At 33.6% G+C, this 17,094-nt stretch overlaps 1 protein-coding gene across 2 annotated transcripts in view; it reads right to left on the reverse strand.

Moving 5' to 3' along the window:
* CFAP299 (cilia and flagella associated protein 299) overlaps positions 1-17,094 on the reverse strand; it is a gene marked incomplete at both ends in the record, with an annotated part of 643,668 nt that overhangs the window by 88,167 nt on the left and 538,407 nt on the right. For both annotated transcript variants that reach the window (XM_080697001.1, XM_080697002.1), the window contains one exon: positions 11,684-11,826. In XM_080697001.1, the coding sequence (XP_080553127.1) occupies positions 11,684-11,826 (143 nt within the window). The remainder of the gene's footprint in view (positions 1-11,683; positions 11,827-17,094) is intronic.

Raw genomic sequence — 17,094 nt, forward strand, 5'->3', positions numbered from 1 at the left:
TAAGTATCTTATTTTATTTTGGCACTACTATAAATGGGATTATTTTCTTAATTTCTTCTTCAGATGATTTGTTGTTACTGTATATATCTGCTGTTATTGTACGTAAATGCAACTAATTAAATAGTTTGATTCTGCATTCTTGAATTTCAGTGAATTTCAGTGTTTGTTAACTTATTAGTTTTAACATTTTTGGTGGAATATTTAGATTATGCCTTCTTTTTCTTTTTCTTGTGAGTCTGGCAATGGAACCCAGGGGCATTCAACCTCCAAGCTACACCCCCTTCCCTATTTTTATTCTTTATTTTGAAACTGGGTCTCACTGAGTTGCAGAGGGCCTCACTAAGTAGCTGAGGCTGTCTGCAAACCGAGATCCTCCGGTCTCAGCCTCCTGAATGCTGGGATTACAAGCGTGCGCCACCAGGCCTGGCTTATGCCTTCTTTTTGCAAATAGACACTACTGTCATTTTCCTTTACAATTTGAATATTTTTATTTATTTAATTTGCCTAATTTATCTGGCTAGGACTTATAGTACTATGTGAAATTGTAATGGTTAATCTGGATCATGAATTTGACTGGATTATAAAACACTTAAGATTATGTGACTTTGGGATATTGATGAGAAGACTGGCTTATGTAAATGCAAATTGAAGAGAAAATTCTGCCCTGACTGTGGGCTGTAATGTTCTGATAGGCATGGGACCCAGATAAAAAGGAGAAAGCTGTGTGAATGTATGTGTGGTTCTCCTGAGAAAAGCACTTCTGTTCTCCCCTGAGATGACTACCTTCAGCTCTTCAAACTGGACTTTCACCATTGTTTTCTGTAGAGTTTCTTCTCCCTTCCATCTTGGATGGGATTGTATCATCAGCCACTTACAATTTGAGACTCTAGCCCTTGGACTACTCAATCAACTGCTTGTTCCTCTGACTCTCCCACACTCAGGTGGCCTATTGGGACTACATTGCTTTGGGCTATAAGCTAATATTGTAAATCCTCTTTTATCATGTATACTTACTCTGAGCTTTGTTATTCTAGTGAACCCTGACTCATACATGAATAGACATAGTAAAGATGAATACTCTTGTCTTTTTCTTAAACTTAGAGGGAAAGCTTTCAGAAGGCTTTTTTTTTTAATCATTGGGTATTATGTTATCTATGTTCTTGTCACATATGGTCTTTTATGTATTGTAATGTATCCCTTTAATAATGAATTTGTTGAGACTTTTTTTATCATGAAAGGATGTTAAATTTTGTTAAATGGTTTTCTTCATCTATTGAATTGATCATGTGGTTTTTATTTTCCATTCTATAAGGGTAGTATATCATATTTAGTTACATGCAAGTGTTAAATGATCCTATTATTGCAGTTAAATCCATTTGCATGATACATTAGATGTGCTGTTCAATTCAGATTGCAAGTATTTCATTGATGCATTTTGCATGTGTTTTCATTGGAATATTTGTCTCTAGTTTTTTTTTTCCTTGCATTACCCTTGTATGGCTTTGGTATCAAAGTAATGCTGGCCTTGTAAAATGCATTTGGAAGTGTTTCCTCCTCTTAAAGTTTTGGAAAAACTGAGAGGTATTGCCATGAATTCTTCTTTAATGTTTGATCGATTTCACCAGTGAAGCCATCTGGTCCTGGACTTTACTTTGTTGGAAAGTTTTGATTCCTGACTCAATCTCCTTACTTGTTATAGATCTACTAAGACTTTCTACTTCTTTGTGTTTCAGTCTTAAACTGTATGTTTCTAGGGGTTTGTTCACTTTGCCTGAGTTTTCCAATCTACTATCATATAATTTTCATATTAGTCTTTTATGATTCAATATATTTATGTGGGGTCAGTTATGACACTACTATCATTCATAATTTTATTTTCTCCTTAGGTTTGCTAAAATCTTGTCAATTTGTTTATCTTTTTACAAACATTTCTTAGTTTGGTTGATTATATTTTCTATCTAATTTAATTCTCTTCTAACATCCATTTCCTCCTTCTTTCTGTTAATGCTAGGCTTAATTTGTTCTTATTGTAGTTATTTGAGATGTACAGTCAGGTTGTTTATTTGAAACTTCTTTTTTATATGTAGGTGTTTATTACAATTTACCTTTGGCTTATAACTGCTTTTGCTACATCCCATAAAATTTGTTACATTATGTTTCCATCTATATGTGTCTCAAGATATTTTTTGAGACTTTTTATTACCTTCTTTATTTCTTCTTTTACCTAGTGGATATTCAGGAGTTTGTCAAATTTTCACATATTTGTGGATTTTCTGAAATAATATTTTCATATTATTGTTTTTGGGAAATAAATTTGACATAATTTTAATCTTCTTAAATTTGCTGAGGCATTTTTGTGATACAACATATGATCTATCTTGAATAATATTTTGCATGCACTTGAGAGAAATGTGTCTTTTACTACTTTGGGGTATAATTTTCTATAAATGTTATGTCCAGTTGTTCTGTGGTATTGTTCAAGTCTACTGTTTTCTTATTGACTTTCTGTTTGGATAATTTATCCATCTTGATAATGGTGCATTGGCGTCCACCGTTACTTTTCCGTTGCTATGTTCTCATCTTTGGATATTTGTTCTATATATTTATGAGCCCAGATAGTAAACATGTACTTATTATTATATCCTCTTGGTTAATTGACCTCTTTATCTATTGTGATTATATTTTTACTTCAAGAACTGTATTCTGTCTTATATAGACACTGTCACTCCTGCTTTCTTCATATTACCATTTTCATGAAATATTTCTCAAATCCTTCACTTTCAGCCAATCTGTATTATTAAAGCTAAATTGAATCTTTTTTTAGGCATCATATAATTAGACAGCTTTTTTTTTTTTTACCAATAAGCTATTATATCCTGCTGCGTCATAAAGCAAGATGTGCTTCCTAAAGAATCTTTTATCTTACTTTTATTTTATTCTGTGTTGGCCACAGACAGAGTGACTAAAGAATGATGATTATGCATCCCTGTTTCTTTTAAATAAGGTTGTCATTTTAAGATCTGAGACAAAGAAATTGTAAAAATTCAGACATTAATTTTATGTCTATATGTTTCTTATGGCTATATACAACAAAATTTATTTTTTTCATGAAAAAAATTGTCTTAAAAATTGGGGGGATGACTGGGCGTGGTGATTAATTTTATATCTATATGTTTATTATGGCTACATACAACAAAATTTATTATTTTCATGGAAAAATGGGCTTAAAAATTGGGGACATGACTGGGTGTGGTGGCATATGCTTGTAATCCCAGCATTTGGAAGACTGAGACAGGAGGACTGCCGTTCGAGGACAGCCTTAGCTACTTATTGAGGCTCTCTGCAACTTAGTGAGACCCTGTTTCCAAATCAAGGATAAAAAATAGGCTGGGGGTGTAGCTCAGAGGTAGAATTCCCCTAGGTTCCACCCCCAGTACTGCAAAAGAAAAAATGAGGGGATGACCTGCTAAACTAAGTATCTCTGATAAGACAATAGCTCCAGAAAAATGGTCTTGCACACCCAACAATAAATAAATGCAATTTTGTTCCACAGTTTATTTGCACCCTAGAAGTTATCTATGATGCCTTCTAACTCTACTATATAACTCTCACACCATTTGAATTCTAACGAACACCATCCTTCGTTCCAACTTTGAAAATTAGAAAAATTAGAGCACGGTTCATTTGCACTGATATCAATTAATACAGAATTTTAAAGAAGAAATAGATAAATAAGTAGCTTTATATAAATGTTAGTTCATACTAGTTTGGGTACTATAGAAAATTTTACCATAAAAGAAAAATATACCTTTTTAGAGAAAAGATCTAGTAATCCCCTGTTAAATAAAGGGTCAAACTGAGCATCATTAATAATGGGAAAACTTGACATTAGATGCCTCCAGATATAATGTGATATGTAATTACTCATCAGTTGAGAATTCTTGTCTAAAAAATACATTGGATATTTTTAGCATTTAGGGTTATCTCTCAACTTGAGCAAAATACAGAGATAAGAAAAACAAGTCAAATGATACCATAAGAAAACAATAAGACAAGTCCAGAATGTGGGGCAATCTGAAAGACAACTAACATAATTTCTTTTAAAAAGCCAATATCATGACCAAAAAAATAAATAGCATTGGTAAATATGGAAAGTGAGGATGTTTTAAACAGAAGACATAAGAAATGTAATTTAATATGTTGGTTGGATGATGTTTCACATATTAGCTATAAAGCACATTTTGGAAATAATCAAGAAATCTGAATATGAGTTGGACATTAGATGATGGGAGGAGATAATTATTAATATTTTTATTATGTAGGACAATGGTAATGTAGAAAAATGCTCTTATTAGAAGATACACGATAAAATATTTAGGGTTTAAAATCTTTAAGCTACTTTCAAATAATATACACAAACATACATGTACACATACCACTCATACCTATACCACACACACACACACACACACACACACACACACACACACACCACCCCAAAATACTAAAGAGAGCTGGAGTAAATTTAGAAAAATATTAACAATTGATTAGTCTAGGTTGTGAGGATAATGGTCTTCATCATTCTGTTCTTTTAAAAATTTTCCAAAATTTCCTGTGATGAAAACCATTGGAAAAATGCACAAAAACTTGAATACAATTAATGCCACTGAACTGTCTACTTAAAAATGGTTTAAAATGGCAAGTTTTAGGTTTTATATACTTACCAGATTGTTAAAAGTTGAAAAAGTTTTATGGAAAGAATCATCCTGTCTCAACCACAATAAATGTTGTCAATAAATGAGAGGTTATATTGGATCACTAATTATTGACTTAAGGTTTACCCAGAGACATAAATCCTCAAGAAGGCACATTCGAGACAATTAAAGAGACTGTTAGATGAGTGTTCTGGGGATATTTTTAAAAGTAGAAAGCCTAATAGAGCCTGGATGAAAGTCTAGCATGGGTTGATTCAGGCAGATATTTAAGTAAGGATTTGGTAGGAACTATCACTTCTTTTATATTTGAATTTTATAGACAGGCCAGAAGAGGTCCATTTGTATATACTTTTGGGGACCTCTCTTCTCCATCTTTGAATGTTTCATGAGAAATAATATTTACCATTTACTTGGGACAAAGAAAATCTAAAATGAGTTAAGTATTGGAAAACTAAATTTCTCAGTAAAAGACTTCCAAGTAGATATGGCAAAAATTACATGAACCACAATTTGGAGGATATGAATAGATTCTAAAAGTATCCTGGGACATTACTGAGGTTCAACAAGTCAGGGCCAATTTCTCCCTAAAGACTTTTAGGCTGAAGCCACAATTATAGGCCACTTTTAGTTCTCTTCAGGGCTCTTCCACACACAAAGCTGTGGGACACTGTAATTCTTACTCACAGTGACTGAAAATGAAAGCCTGGTTAAGTACAAAGGGTTGTTTTCTGCCAAGCTCAATGAAAGGAGGAAGTGGCAAGGGTGGTACAGGATGGCCAAAATTTCCCAGTCTTAACTGTGGACAGTAGGGTTGCTTGAAATTTTAAAAAACAATCCCAAATTAGGTCTTTTCAAGTGAGACACACTTCTGCAAGAGAAATATATGACCTGACAAACAATGAAATATGAATATGCCAAAAGGGAAAAAATGAACAAAGCTCTAAATAAAATTAAGTATTGATTTAAACAAAAATGATGGTGATTGATCACTATTTGCGTCTAGATTTCTAGTTGTATGTGTGCATTCATCTGTGCATAACTTAGGCGAAGCCAACCAACACCTCTATGATTAGAGTTCTTTGGATGTAAAATTGTGAAAGAGATCTCTTCCCCATGAATTTGTGATAAATAGTAAGTGAAAAGATATACATAAATTATTTTGTAAATCATGTTAAGTGCTCATTTAACTTATCATTATCATAATCATCTCAGACTTTGACTTGGTCCAACTTCCTGAACCACATTGGTATGGACCCACCTGGTAAGAGACTAAGGACTGAAATTAAACCCACTCATGATGGTTTTGAGCAATGGAGACCATGATTTGGGTAATGGTAAATAGGATTTATAGAATTTGAGACAGTCATAAACTTGAATGCCTAGAAGTACTTGACAAATTATATATAAGAGAGTCAAAGTTGGTGGTGCTTGGGCCATTATGTATGAGTAGTCAAATCTTTATACTCGATCTTGGAAGCAGATGAGATTTAATTCTAGATGATGGTTAGGAAGAGGGAATGCAGGCTCAGTGTAAACAGACCTTATCATTTTTTTTTAAATCTTCAAATATGAGATATTTTAAGTAAAATTTTCTTTTTCTAAAATATTAACACAATTTTCATTTGTGCAAGCCTATTAAAATATTTTGCAGCCAGAGTTGGCTCAAATAACTAACTAGTGGTCTTTGACTATGGCTTCTTGTAAGTCAGATATGTGAGCCATTTATGTGATTTTGAATTTTATAGCAGTATCATTAAAAAATAGTTAAAAATAAATAGGTATAAATAACTTCAATAATGTATGCTATTTAATATAATATAGCCAAAATACTATTTTAATATGTAATACGAATCAATTAATAACCTTTTGTACTTTATGGTAAGTTTTCAAAATCAGGAGGATGTTTTATGCTTAGAGTATATCTTAATTTAGAATTAACCACATTTCCAGGGCTCAGTAGTCATATGTGGGTAGGAACTATCCTATCAAAGAACATAGATCTTGAGTGTAGTTCTCGAACTTTAATATTACTCCAGTTTGAATGTGTTCCCTCCAAGCTTCATTTTGAAATTCTCAGAATTTATTAAGTCATGTATAGCTTGGATTTAGAATATCCCTCTAGATGGCACGGAGACAAGGCGGCCATGTTGGAGGGGGCTTCGTTGTTGAGAATGGAGCCCATGGTGGTATGGCCTTAGAGATTATATATGGTCCCTCCTCCCCTTGCTTTTTCTTGTTTCTAGCCTCTTGATGTGAGAGTAGAGCTCTTGCATGTTATCTCTCTGCCCTCCACTACTATGCCATGAGCTTCAAAAACTTTACCTAGTCCAACATGGACTGAACCACAGAAATCTCCAAAATGGTGTTAAGTAAATCTTCCTGTCTCTAAGTTGTAGTCATCAAGTGCTTTGGATTACAACAGTGAGAAACTGAGTAAAGCGTCATGATGACTCTACCCTCATGAATAGAGACCATAAAAGAAAGAGAGAACATTAGCTTAGTTTTTTTCTGCCCTACTGCCATGTGAGGAAAGAGTGTTTTTTTTTTTTTTGGAAGAAACAGCAACAAGATGCAGTCTTGGAAGCATAGTGTTGCTCCCGCGTTGGGCTTCAACTTTTTGGCTGCCAGAAGAATATGTAATAAATTTCTAATATTTACAAGTTCTCAGTCTAAGACATTTTGTTATAATATCAAAAATGGGCCAAGTAAAAATTTATGTAGAAATATATCAGGATTATATTAATGTGTGAAATGTTACTGGTTCATAGACCATGTTTTGTAAAGCAAGGAGCTAGGTGGTTTTGGCAAATCTCTTTTGATCAATATCCTTTTGTAGCCACATCATTTCCCCCTCTTTAAAATTTAGTGACTATCACTTTTTTGTGTGGTACTTGGGATGGAACCCAGGGGCGTTCTACCTCTGAGCTATACCCCCAGCACTGTTTTTTATTCTTTATTTTGAAACAGGGTCTAAATGAATTGCAAAGAGCCTCACTAAGTAGCTGAAGCTGTCTGCAAACCATGATCCTCCTGTCTCAGCTTCCCAAATGCTGGGATTACAAGCATGCACCTCCACACCTAGTTTAGTTAATATCTCTTGATGAGACTACATTCATAATATAAAAATTACTGATACTATTTAAAACATTTTAATAACTTTAAAAACAAGCAACAACTATATATCATTGCAGAAACACTGTGATTATTTACTACTTTTTCTTACTTTTTTTAACTTAAAAAACTGGCAATGTTACTAGAATGCTTCCCTAAGTATATACTTTTAAACACAGTATACGTGCTTATAATTGTAACTTCAGGGGTTTGGAACATTAAACATTTTAATAACACAGACAATAGGGCTATACACAAGAAATTTAACAATAATATTTCTCAAAGCTCTAATATTTAAGGACATTCTTTGGTCCAGGGTATGAATATTTCATGGAATCTCCAAAGAGAAACACAGAGAGAAGTTTTTCATTTCCTTCTGATCATCCTATCTGAAGTATGAGTAGAGCTTTACAGATAGCCTTTGTATCCATATTAAAAAATAATATGAAAATGCAAGCAATTATATATGGGACAGAATATAATTTAAGATTTCTACATTGTATGTCATCCTTGAAATATAAAAGTTTAAACCGAGAATAGCAGTGAATTAGAATGCCTAAGAACTTGAGAATTCGTTCAGATTCTAACTGTTTTGCTTGTGAATTTTAACAAGTGTTTTCATTTTTATTTTATCCTTTCTCAGATGGTAAGAATGATACCTGTTGTATCTATATTCTAATATTTTAGGGAAGTATGAAGAAACTTGGTAAACTGTAGAACACTATCTGCTTCTCAGTTGTTCACAAGTACATAAAGAAGATACTGAACCTTAAAGACATGATCAAGATTGAATCTGAACTAAGAAGACGATGGGATTCTCAAGGCCCATGATACACTGCATTTTAAAAGAGTTGCAACTGTCTCTTGACATTTATATTTTCCACAGCAAAAATGAAAGACATAATTCTAATCATAGAACTGTCTCTTTCTTCACAACATAAAATAGAATGCCAAAGGTAAGGAAATGGAAATGTCATGTAACTTTTTATTTAAAAATTACTTACTTTTACATTGAACAAAATATGGAAATATATAGAACAAAAACAATTTAACTCCTTGTGATAACTGCCTAGCGATAATATATGATATCAATCTAGATAGGTTAAATGTATAAAATGAAAAAAGTGGCCATTCGTGATGATGCACCCTTGTAATCCCAGTACAGGGTTCACAGGTTCATAAACATCCTTAGCTACAGTGAGGCCCTCCACAATTTAGTGAGACCCTGTCTCAAAGTAGAGAAAAAATAGGGCTGGGAGGTGTAGCCAGGAGATAGAATGCCCCTGGTTTCAATCCTCAATACCAAATACCACAAACAACGAAAAAGGAAAAATGTGAAACTATGGTGTTCTATAAGATAGTGTCCCTTTGATCTCTAGAAGGGAGGGGATTTAGTAAACACAATTTAAAAAATGAAAACTCAAAAGGAAAAGATTAAAATACATTATTGTGGATTTCTTGACCATCAAAGTCCATGTAAAGGAAACTAAAGATAATATTTTCCAAAAAATATAAAAGGCAAATGATTAACCAATATTAAAAATAAATTTAAGGAATTTCTTGCAATCTTTAAGAAAATAAAGACTAATCCAACTGAGAAAGTCTTGATAAGTTCTTCATGCTTGAAAGGAAATATAAGTGTCTAATATAAGATGTCTAATCTGATTGTTAATCATGGAAATAAGGATTAAAACGACAATGAGAGAGCATTTACAATATTACAGAGGGAAAATGTTCATTAATATCATACTTGTGAGGATGAGAGTCACTCATCTTTGAGAAAAATCTTGGTATTATCTGTACATAGTTCTTTAATTTTGACTTTGCATTTTTAATAAATTAAGAAAAATAATTAAATCTATATTTTTCCTTTCTTCATGAATTTTATTTCAGAGTAATCAAATAAGTAATGAGAATAATTTGCCCTCTATGGAGTAATTTTAGTTTAAATATGCAGGATGGCTGAGTGTAGTGGCACACGCTAGTAATCCCAGCATTCAGGAGGCTGAGACGGGAAGATCGTGGCTTGCAGGCAATAAAAAATAATAAATAGGGCTGGGGGTGTGGCTTGGAGGTAGAATCCTCCTGGGTTCCATCCCCAGTACCACAAAAAAGTAAAAAAAAAATAAAAAATAAAAATGCAGTATGAATGATAGAGTTAGAAAAATCAGCCTGGAATTTGATTTTTGTAACTGGTGAGAGTCTAGTTTCATTCTTCTGCATATAGTTATTTAATTTTCATAGGTCAGTTTATTTAAAATACTTTCATTTTTCCAATGCATGTTCTTAGCACATACACAAAAAAAATCAGTTATCTGTAGATATGATTGTTTACTTCTGTGCCCTCTATTCTGTTCCATTGGTTCTTGTATCTGTTTTAATGCTAATATCACACTATTTTAATGCTTTTAAGGGTAGTTTCAAGGATAAAAATGAGTTTAATTTTGAACATCAGTTTTAGGTGTCACAAAGGGCCCAGTTCACTTTGTAAAGCATAAATTATGAGTAGCAGTCATCCTCATCTTTGTAAAACTTAAGAGAAATTCCCTTTAGCTATACCCAGGTTGAATGAAGAAATTATGTGGATCATCCAAAAGACAAAAAGATCTCGGTAGTGGAATTATTGAGAGAGAGATGTTAAATGATCTGCCACACATCTAGGCCGGATAGGAAAATGATACATCTATTAAGGCAGTGATAGGCTAGGAAGTCAGTGGATAAAAGCTGTAAGGATAAAAAGAGTGTGAGAGGACAAACAGTGATCTGAATACAGTGGTACAGAGTTAAAGTCAAATGCTGCTCAAAACTATTTTTGGTTTCTTTGGTGAAACTTGAATAAAAAGGTGAAATGCCATCAAGAAGTGAGTAGAAACATCAGTCTGTAAATAGATGGACAATGCAGTGTCAATCTCAAGTACTGGAATGAGGGAACCCGAGAAAAGTGTGGAGGTAAACAGTTAAAAGAATGATAGGTGCAAAGGAATCGCTGCTTTTTGGCTGAGAAAAGGAGGTTGAGCTGGCCAAAGGCTTATACAGTGGCTGCTGGCTGAAAAAAGTAACAGGAGAACATGTTAGATGGAGAAGAATGTGTTAGATGGACTTCTCTGGAAGCTTCTGGGCAGAGAGTACCATGTGGCACAAGAGACAAGAGTAGTGAGTTTTAATTCTCCTTCATATTTAAAAGACATTTCTCTGGGAACTGACTTATCTTGTCTTTGAAGAGTCCTCTTCCTCAATCTACTAAAGGGAGGAAATGCATTTATGTATAATTATCCCTATGTCAGTCAGCATCCTCACTGCTATGATCCAAAACACCTATTCACCATAACTTAGAGGAAGGAGATATACTTGCTCATAGTTCTGGAGACTTCAGAGGTTCAGTCCATGCTAGGTTAGGTTACACTGGAGGAACTCAGGGCATGGAAGTGGGAGGAGGGAGAAACATGGGCTATGCTTTCATATCCTGGAGGCCAGAAGCAATAGAGTTGTCAAGGGGATTCAAGGACATATACATAGTCCCCAAGGCCATACCCTCAGTGACCCATCTCTTTTAGCCACATCCCACCTGCCTAGGTTACCATCTAATAAGTTTTTTTATAATGACTTTATTTGCTGATGAGACTATAATCCTTGTAATTTAACCACATCAGCTTTGAAAATCAATACATGAGGTCTTTAAGGGGACATTATAAATATAAAACTGTAGCAATCCTCTATTAAAGAATTAAAAAACCATCATAGCCAGTCTCATCAAATACCTCCAATACCTACATTAGCATTCCAGGCACAACATAGAACATAAAATAAAAATCCTTTATCATAGCCCCTGAAAGGCATAAGAATTATGTACAGTGTACCTCAAATCTGTGGACTTTGGAAGAAGTCTTTTTTTTCCAGTAAAGTAGACTTCAAAATCTTCAGTCTTTAGTCTGTGGGCATAGTCAATATATCCTGACACCTCTTGCCCATGAGAATTTTTATCACGAATGAAGATCACAGACTGGTAAAATAAAAGAATAGACAAAAAGAGAAAAAATGAGCAAAAATGTTTTCAGTAGATGGTGTATGATAACAGAAGCTATAGTTACTGAGCATTATGCATGCTGGGCTCTGTTTCACATGCTTCATATTTTATTCTTGCAATGATTATATCAGGTGAGTAGGACTATTTTCTTTTGACAGGTAAACACACACAATTAACTAAGTATGTAAATAATGTGCATTTAAAGAATTTTTGCAAGCCGGGCATGGTGGCGCATGCTTGTATTCCCCATGCTTGGGAGGCTGAGACAGGAGGATCGCGGAGGTTCGAAGCCAGCCTCAGCTACTTAGTGAGGCTCTCAGCAACTTAGTGAGACCTTGTTTCCAAATAAAATATAAAATATGTCTGGGAGTATAGCTCAGAGGTAGAAATCCTCTGGGTTCCACCCCTAGTACCACCAAAAAGAAAAAAAAAAGAATTTTTGCATTATAATATTGACAAATAATTATTGTACAGTTATTCCTAAAAAGACATTATTATAAGTGTTTGAATATATTAATTTATTAACATCCCCTTCAATGTTATTATATTTATTTTTGTCATTTTATTATGAAGAACAATTTGAATTTCTGAAAGTCTCACAGCTACTAAAGAGAAAACTAAGGTCCAAACCCAGCTTATGTATTTGTTTTTCTAGTCATTATATTCTTTTTCTATTTTAACTACTATTTCTTTTCTATCATAAAGATCTAAATGGCATCTCTTTTTTTAGTACTATGACAATAAAAATAATTTTATAAAATTTACTTCCTAGGTCAAGATTATACAGTAAGTCATATTCTTTAAACTCACATTCATATTAATTTTTTCACAGATGTCACTGGGCACCTTCTATATGTTAAGCACTGCTATAAGTGTCAAGATACAATAATGAACCAGATTGCCATAGTCCACACCTCTAGACACAAAACAAAAGGAAATAATTTCTAGTGAATAATAAATGTTATAATGTGATGAGCTACAAAATGAATTTTCAGTAATGAAGGCTACCTTTACAAATAATATAAAGACCACGAGGAAGTCAAGACCTTAAAACCAGACTTCAAGGATGAGAAGAAGGGAACCCTAAAAATAAGTAGAATAGGAGTCCTCTGGGCATGGGGACAGCTGACACAAAGGCCCTAAGGAGAAGGCAAAGGAATGGGAATGGCAGAATTGCAGCCTTTCCTATTTCGATCAATAGTCATTTATGTCAAGTTCTAAGAAAGAAAAGGAAAAATAAAACAAACAACAATAATAAACACAGAAAGTAACCCTATTACAACTGGAAAAGCCCTTAAAGTATTTATTTAAAATTTAGATCAAATTGTAGAAAAACATGACAAAGTTCTATGTTTGGAAGTTTTGTGACACCTTCCTTTCCTTCTCAGCAATCACTGATGTTCCTTGTCTTTTAGGAAATCCACTGTAGGGGTCACTAACATTGGTGACCTTAGGTGGCAGAGGTCCTAATAGAGTTAAAAAGCTAAAATTATGTCTATTTTTTACATCCAGAATCTAGAACAGTGAGGAAATGAAGTTACACTGCTTAAGCCATCTAGTCTGTTATATATTATTATGGTAGCCTAGCAAACTAACATACATTGCAATACCTTAAAATAATTGAGTAAATAGGAGTGACCTAATATCTAAGTTAAAAGATGAAAGTCATTAGAGTGGAAAAGTATTATTTAAAACATAAAATACTAGCAGGCTGAAAGTTGAATGACCAAAGAATATAGATAAGAGATCTGATATCAGTATATTGGTATTAAACAAAAGGGGCTTTGATGTAGAGAGCATTACTAGAGATAGTCACTACATGATGATGACAGGTTCAATTTATAGAAAGAACAAATCTGTGAATGAACCTTTTAAAAAAGCCTCACCACATTCAAAGTGAAAATTGATATAGCTACCAGGATAAATAGACAAGTCAGCATTATTGTGGTAAATTTATCTCTCTTTTAATTCCTAGGTAATCAGAGTATAAGCACATAAATATTTTAAGTACATAAATATCAGAATATTAATATATGTTTTAAAGAATTGAAAGTAAAGGCCTGAATGCATGTTGCTTGGCTTAGAAAAGTAGCTAAACATCTATACTATTCAATGTTCTTGTGAATAAAATACAATACAAACTAAAATTAAACATATTTGGCCACAATTTCACTATCAGAAGATTATATATAGATATAGCCCTCCATGTCAGTTAAGGCCCCCTTTTATGGAAATTAGATAGGATATGTATCCAGTCTCACTTTCTCAGGCTTATGAAGCATAAGTGTCTGCCCTGGTGTTTTGTTTTTGTTTTTGTATTTTGTCTTTTTGTTTTTATTTTTGGTATGTATCCTGGGCTTTTCTGATGCTAGGGAACCTCAAGTGAGGGCAAATTTGGAATATGATTTGAGTTCTTCTGGGTTCACTGTATGTCCTGAGCTAGTCACTAAAACTCTTAGTGCAACCCCTACATTTATAAGTCCTGCTCTGAAGCAGGCTCCTCAAAAATCCTGCAAGTTTCTGTCAAACAAAACAACGCAAAACAGCAAATGAACCAACTAACCACCCAAATCCTGTTTGGACCCAAGAATTTAGTTAGTTTAGGCTTCTTGCAGACTCTCCTTTCCTCCTGTTTCTCTCTAAACTCTATAAACGCAATGATCTTTCCTTTTGTCTTGAGTGGAACTTCTTAGCTCATATTTGATCCTATTAGTGTCTTATCTTCTATCCTAAGAATGCAATTTGTAAGCACCATGAAAATATTGTTTTTTTTTTTCTCAAAGGAGTTCTGGAGATGAATCATTGTATCTTATTCTTTTATTTTAACACGAAAAAAAATACTCAGCTGAAATTTCTATAATTCTCAACATAGGAAAAATCCTCACCTTAAGCCCTTTTCACACAAAACTATACAAGACAAATAGCAATTCTTTTGCTCATGTCCTCACAAGAATAAAATCATATGTATAAAATTTTATTTAAAAACATTTTTAGTAAAATGACAAATATTGGCTAAAGTGAGATGTTTCCCTAATGAACAAACTATTTCATAAAATTGTTTAAAATTTTGGTTAAATCTATTGATATGTAGCAGTTGCTGATAACTTGTCAGGAGATTGCAGCTGAACATTTGACTTTAGTAATACATCATTATAGGTGCGGCATGGTTGCAGACACTTGTAACTTGGGAGGCTGAGATAAAAGGATAGCCCTGCACAACTCAGTGAGACCCGGTTTCAAAATAAAGAGTAAAATAAGTCTGGGGGTATAGCTCAAAGGTAGAATGCCTCTGATTTTAATCCCCAGCCCCCCCCCTCTCTCGTGCACACGTGCACACACACACACACACACACACACACACACACAAAGAGAGAATATATCATTATAAAGGCACAATATGAGGTTATGGGGATATAAGTGGGTAAGAAGGTGATAATGGCACAGAAAAGGTGACAGTTGTAAAGAACTAGAGGGCTGCTTGAAATCTCACTCTTATTTATTCTGTATTTTGTGAATTGAGAACTATAATGAAGCTAATACACTTCTTTAATTCAATGTCTGTTTTCCTCCAAAGTGAAGAGCAATTACTTTTACTATAAATATTATTTTCTGTCACTAAGAGGCTAGTATTTTCTAAGCAAAATGTTAGTTTTGTATCCATTATAGTATTTAAGCCTATAAAAAACTCTATTGTCTAGATAATGTCATTACTCTCATTTTACAAATATGGGAGCTGAAAACATTGAGAGATAGAGTAACTGCCCAAGCACGCAGAGATGGAGTGCGATACCCCCACACACCTGGACTGGCTTCTCATGGTGCCCTTGTTCTTATCAGGTACACAGTGGACAGGCTTCGGGGTTCAAATGTTGGCTCTGCCACCTACTTATTGAATGATAATGGTAAGTTGTTATAGTTTTGTTTTGTTTTTGTTTTTTTGTTTTTTTTCTTGGTGGTACTGGGGTTCCTGGAAACCCTTCTACCTCCGGGCTACACTCCCAGACCTATTTTATATTTTTTTATTTGGAAACAGGGTCTCTTAAGCCAGCACGGCTGGCTTCGAACCCGCATGATCCTCCTGTCTCTGCCTCCCAAGCATGGGGATTGCAAGCATGCACCACCACGCCCAGCGTAAGTTATAGTTTTTAAGATTTAGTTTCATTTATTATAAAATAGGCACGATAATACATTATCTTAGAGCTGGTGTGTGAATTAGATAAATATTTTTGTTAAGCATTTCATTTGCCTGGCACATGGTGAACACTCACAGAAATACTAACTGTTGCTTTCTAAGCCTTACTATTCCTGTTGCTGCTGTATTTATTCCATTGTTAAGAGTTATCCATTCCTAAGATAAGGAAATGAAATAATCTTATAGAATTCCATTGCTTAGGTGATTTGAGTTATTAAGTTGCAGTACTGGGTTACATTCCTTTGTTACGTTTAGTCCTTTTAAGTTAAAACTTCGGATATTTTTTAACTTAAAATTGAAATATGCTTTTTAGGTATTATTATATACATACAGATGTGCCCAACTGACAATAAAGTCATGATTATGGCTTCTAGAATGGGCAAAATAGGTTGAGAGCCCTTAAAAAATGAGGTTTATTTCAGCCAGTTACATATTTTAGTAAATGAGAGTTTTTCATTGTTTTAAATAACAAAAAATGTGATAAATAATTGTTGAGGTTTCTCTAATAACATTTCTTTGTCTTTTTTATGACAGCTTTATTAAGGTACAATTTAATAATGTAAAATTCACCCTAAAGTTTAAGCTTACAATTGAAATGATTTTTAGTAGATTAACAGAGTTGTAGAACACAATCCAATTTCAAGATATTTTCATTGCCCCCAAGAAATCTCTTATGGCCATTTGCAGTCATCCTTATTCCCACCCCCAGGCAACCTCTAATCTACTTTTTATCTCCCTAGATTGCCTTTTGTGGATTTTTCATATAAATGGAATCATGCAATTTATGGTCTTTTTTATTCTAATACCAGCTTTTTATCACAGTTAATTTCCCAAAAGACACATGAAAAACTATACTTTATATATTAAAGGGACCTTTTAAATGATGATATTCTGTTTATTAAAACAAACCCTAACAAATGCATGCTTTTTCTTAGATAAGGCTCTTTAATCCTCTCTAAAACAACTCTAGGTCTAAGGAACCTGAGTACTAAATAAATCAAATGATATTCATTTGAAGCTTTGAATATTGATCTACATTTAATAGCAACCTA

The sequence above is a fragment of the Muscardinus avellanarius genome (assembly GCF_963383645.1).
Source record: "Muscardinus avellanarius genome assembly, chromosome: 6".
Taxonomy (NCBI): Eukaryota; Metazoa; Chordata; class Mammalia; order Rodentia; family Gliridae; genus Muscardinus; species Muscardinus avellanarius.